The following is a 3,903-nucleotide window of genomic DNA, read 5'->3' as shown; positions in this document are numbered from 1 at the left end:
TTGCTAGCAGGAATAAACATAAATCTACGCATGGCGTAAATGTATACCTGTTCAAATTATACACGAGAAAGGTATGTAAAAAAAGCAGCAGCTACAACTACTATACATGTACAGGCTGTTCATATATTTTTTTTCTTTTCCATATGTATATATATGTTAACTCTTTGAGGTGCGAATAAATACAAATGACGAGTTGGTGAAGGTCCTGCTGAATGAAAACGCCGTTTTCGCAAAATGACCCACTCTGCGCATTCGTAAAAATGTTCTAAACGATTTCTCTTAATTTTTACTCGGGTCAATGACGACACGTTCGCAAAGAACAGAAAAAAAAAAAAAAAAAAAAAAAAAAAAAATTGCTGCTGAGGGGACTGGGGACTACGGCGCCAAGCACTCTCTTCAATGCCTACGTAAAATTCCAACGTTGATATTGCAAAAAAAAAAAAAACAAATAAATAAATATATGCAACGAATAAATCTACATATTTTTTTTCATGAAGGATTAAAGTGACATAGAAGAATACGAGGGGGGAGCGTACTGGACGGGAGTGCAAGGGCTTTTATTTTATTACAAATGATTAAGGCGCCTCCCTTTGGGAGAAAGAATGTACCAACTAAGAGTTCTTTTCCAAAAGGGTCATTTGCCAATATAAAAAGGAAAAAGTAATTTCGCCACCAAAAACAATAAATAAATTTTAAAAGTCTCCCCAGAAATTTTTCATACAAAATGGCCAAACGTTGGGATATGTGATTTTGTAGAGAAGGATTTATGGCCACTCATGGAATACCTTCTTTGAGCAAACATTTCCCATTTTCCATTTTTTTTGTTAAATTTACGTGGCAAACTGTAGGGTAGACTGGAGGTGTTATATGCGGAGGTGGATGTTGCCTTCCTGCGTAACGGCGCTGCGACAGCATTCTGTGAAACGTGACCGTAGGAGGTGTTCAGTTGCTACTTAGTTGCTGTCCACTCGATTCTCACTCTGCGCACTCCCACTACTACGACACTACCCAGTCGCTGTCCACAATGGACGAAGAAGAGCGCGAGGACGCAAGTGCAGTTGAAGCAACCCTCAAAAAAGCAAAAAAAAAGAAGAAAGTAAAAAATAAGAAATCTGAGAAGAAGCCAAGTGATATTGTGAGCTGCATAGCTTTTTTGCCCAGGAACAAGAAGAAGCTCGGTGGGCGCCAATTTGAGCAACTCAGGTAACGACACTAAAACAACAGCTCCATCATGGCGAATAATATACATGCATGTGTGTAGCTACTTCCCTATTCGTGCGCGATTTGGCATTCCCCTCGTGTACACTTTTCGTAACCGCAATAAAATGTCATGTTGCGGGAGGTCCATTTTTGCCATTCTTATCTTTTCCCCCTTCTCCGCCCATGCAGCGAAAACGACCAACCTAGCGACAGCGACCACTGTGAAAAACGCAAACGAAAAAAAAAAAAAAAAAAAAAAAAAAGGAGAAGAATCAGACTCGTATGATGCACTCCAAAATGTTTTTAACGACGAGAAGGAAAACGAAAAAGTTATAAGCGAAGACAATATCATAGAAGAAGATAAAAAATATATTTTTGAAGATGAGCTAAGTGTAGAAAAAGGAGATGCATTAATCCTGAATGGAAAAATATACACTGACGTTGGTACTTTGGAAGTGCATATTGTTAATTATGACGAAGACATTTTTAACATTTATGATGACGTCATTATTGATGACTACCCCTTATGCTTGGAAGTGATAGGAGATTCCTATTACAGAAACAGAAACATCGTGGCCGTGGGTACCATGAAGAAGGAAATTGGACTGTGGGATATTAACAATATTGAGACGTTGGAGGCGCTCAGCTATTTGGGCGGCACGGAGAAGAGGTCCGCGAAAGGGGGAAGCCGCAAAAAGAAAAAGCGGCGCAAGGAAGGGGGAGAGGCTGATGTAGGAGAAGAAATAGCCCCTGCGGAGGAGGCCACACAGGGAGAATGCGAAACACGGATGGCAGGGGAAAAAAGAAAGCAAGGCAAAAACAAACTACAAGGACATACCGAATGCGTCACGTGCCTCAATGCGTCAAAGCTAATTCCCACACTCATGTGCAGCGGGTCTAAGGACTGTTCTATTAAATTGTGGGACCTGTCCAATCTGACCTACTTACATACCTTCAATTTTCACAAAGAAGAAATAAATAATGTTTCCTTCCACGAGAAGGAAAGTAGCATCCTCCTCTCAACCTCATCAGACAAAACCCTAAAAATATATGACATAAGAAAACACACAGTTGGGTTAGACATACAACTGGACAGTACCCCCGAATCGACCACTTGGAATAAATTCAACGAGAAGGAAATTTTTTTATCGGATGTTGATGGGTATGTGAACAAGATTGACATACGTTATGTTGCAGATCCGTCTTCCAGCTTTTCTCACAACAACACAGTTAGGTTTAAGGCCTTTTCAAATTCATGCATTTCTCTCGTCAGCACGCATTACCCAAATTTGACCCTTGCAGGGTCTGAAGACGGTCTCGTGAAAGCCTACGACTTTGGCGCTTTCGGAGAGGAGGGGCCTCCGTGCGTGTACACGAAGAACCTTAAAAAGGTGAGACTGCCGAGCGAAGGGGGGGCAAACATTGCGCACACGTGCAGTAAACTGAGCGGTACTCCTCTCCCTGTTACATGCAGCAGTGTCATATCCTACGCGCGGCGCCCCATTCATTTGCATTCGCCCTGCGCCTTTTTTTTTTCTCTCTCTTCCGCTTTTTCCCCACGCAGAACCTGTACTGCATGAAGGACAACGAAGACTGGCCCAATGTGATATTTTTCGGCTGCGACAAGCTCTACGACTGGGACTTGATGTCGTGCACGGAGTTACGTGAACATTTCAAGCTGTGATGTGACGCCCCAGATGGTTAGTAGTCGTCTCATGGGTACCGTACTGCGTGTCTGTTTTGTGCTGCTCCTCCCACCCTTCCTTATTTTGTCAATTGTCCCGTATTAAAACATAGCCCGAGGGACACCACATTTATATAAACAGGGAAAAAAAAATGTTTTCCATTTGTGCATTTTTATGAATATATTTTTTGTACCCGCTGTAGTTTTTAAAAATTGGCAAAGTGTTTGATTTTTTTTTTTTTCATTTTTCCTTCCGGGGTTATTTTTTTACCTGCCCTGCTGGGCCCCCAAACATCATGAATACGTGATTTTCATGTCACGTAAGAAGGAACGAACTTGGCATGGTTTAAGCAGACGTATGAAGATACTTATACGCGCGCGCGTTATCTTCGTCTTCATTCTGTACGCTTATATTAAGCGATCTGCTTTCCAACCCCACGTGTCTTAATCAAACGGGGGGTACGCAAACGAGAAATCGGCACTACGGAGTGATGTATAAAAGCGTGGGGCAGAAAAAAAGAACAAACGTATTTGCAAGAGAATTTTTCATTTATATATTATAAAGCTATGCGCCTAATTTTGTCACCCAATCTTTTCAGTAATCGTACTGGGTAAAAAGTAAAAATAATAAATAATAAAAAATAAAATGAAAATAAAAAAAATAAAAATATCACCTTTGCTTAGCTACTGCTGAAGGGAGACAAAAAGATAAAAGCTTCAAGCTTCAACAGAACATGAGAAATACTTGAACACAAAAACAAGCGCTAAACGTTCTGAGGATGGGACAACTTCACAGAATGTGTACATACCGAATAAGCAATGCGCACGTGTACGTGTTCCGCTACCCCATAGTGGGCTATGCCTTTTATTGTTGCTTGAAATTGAAGTGAGATATATGCCTCATTTGGGCAGCAATTTTTTTTGCTTCTTTTTGCACCCTCGCGGTGGCATTAACAAATATATCCTTTTTAAAAAATACTGCAATGGAAGCGCCTTTCCTGGTGCCCTTTTTATGAATT

The 3,903-nt window shown here is 40.9% G+C and overlaps 1 protein-coding gene across 1 annotated transcript in view; it reads left to right on the top strand.

Annotated features, from left to right (window-relative positions):
• Positions 1–1,024: 1,024 nt before the first annotated feature.
• The window catches only part of AK88_01572 (uncharacterized protein), a gene marked incomplete at both ends in the record, with an annotated part of 7,066 nt that continues 4,187 nt past the window's right edge, over positions 1,025–3,903 (top strand). The window contains 3 exons of the mRNA XM_012479207.1: positions 1,025–1,178; positions 1,390–2,591; positions 2,765–2,864. Of these exons, the coding sequence (XP_012334630.1) occupies positions 1,025–1,178; positions 1,390–2,591; positions 2,765–2,864 (1,456 nt within the window). The remainder of the gene's footprint in view (positions 1,179–1,389; positions 2,592–2,764; positions 2,865–3,903) is intronic.

The sequence above is a fragment of the Plasmodium fragile genome (assembly GCF_000956335.1).
Source record: "Plasmodium fragile strain nilgiri unplaced genomic scaffold supercont1.14, whole genome shotgun sequence".
Lineage (NCBI taxonomy): Eukaryota > Apicomplexa > Aconoidasida > Haemosporida > Plasmodiidae > Plasmodium > Plasmodium fragile.
Note: the sequence above shows the minus strand (reverse complement) of the source record. Positions and strands in the feature narration are given on the sequence as shown.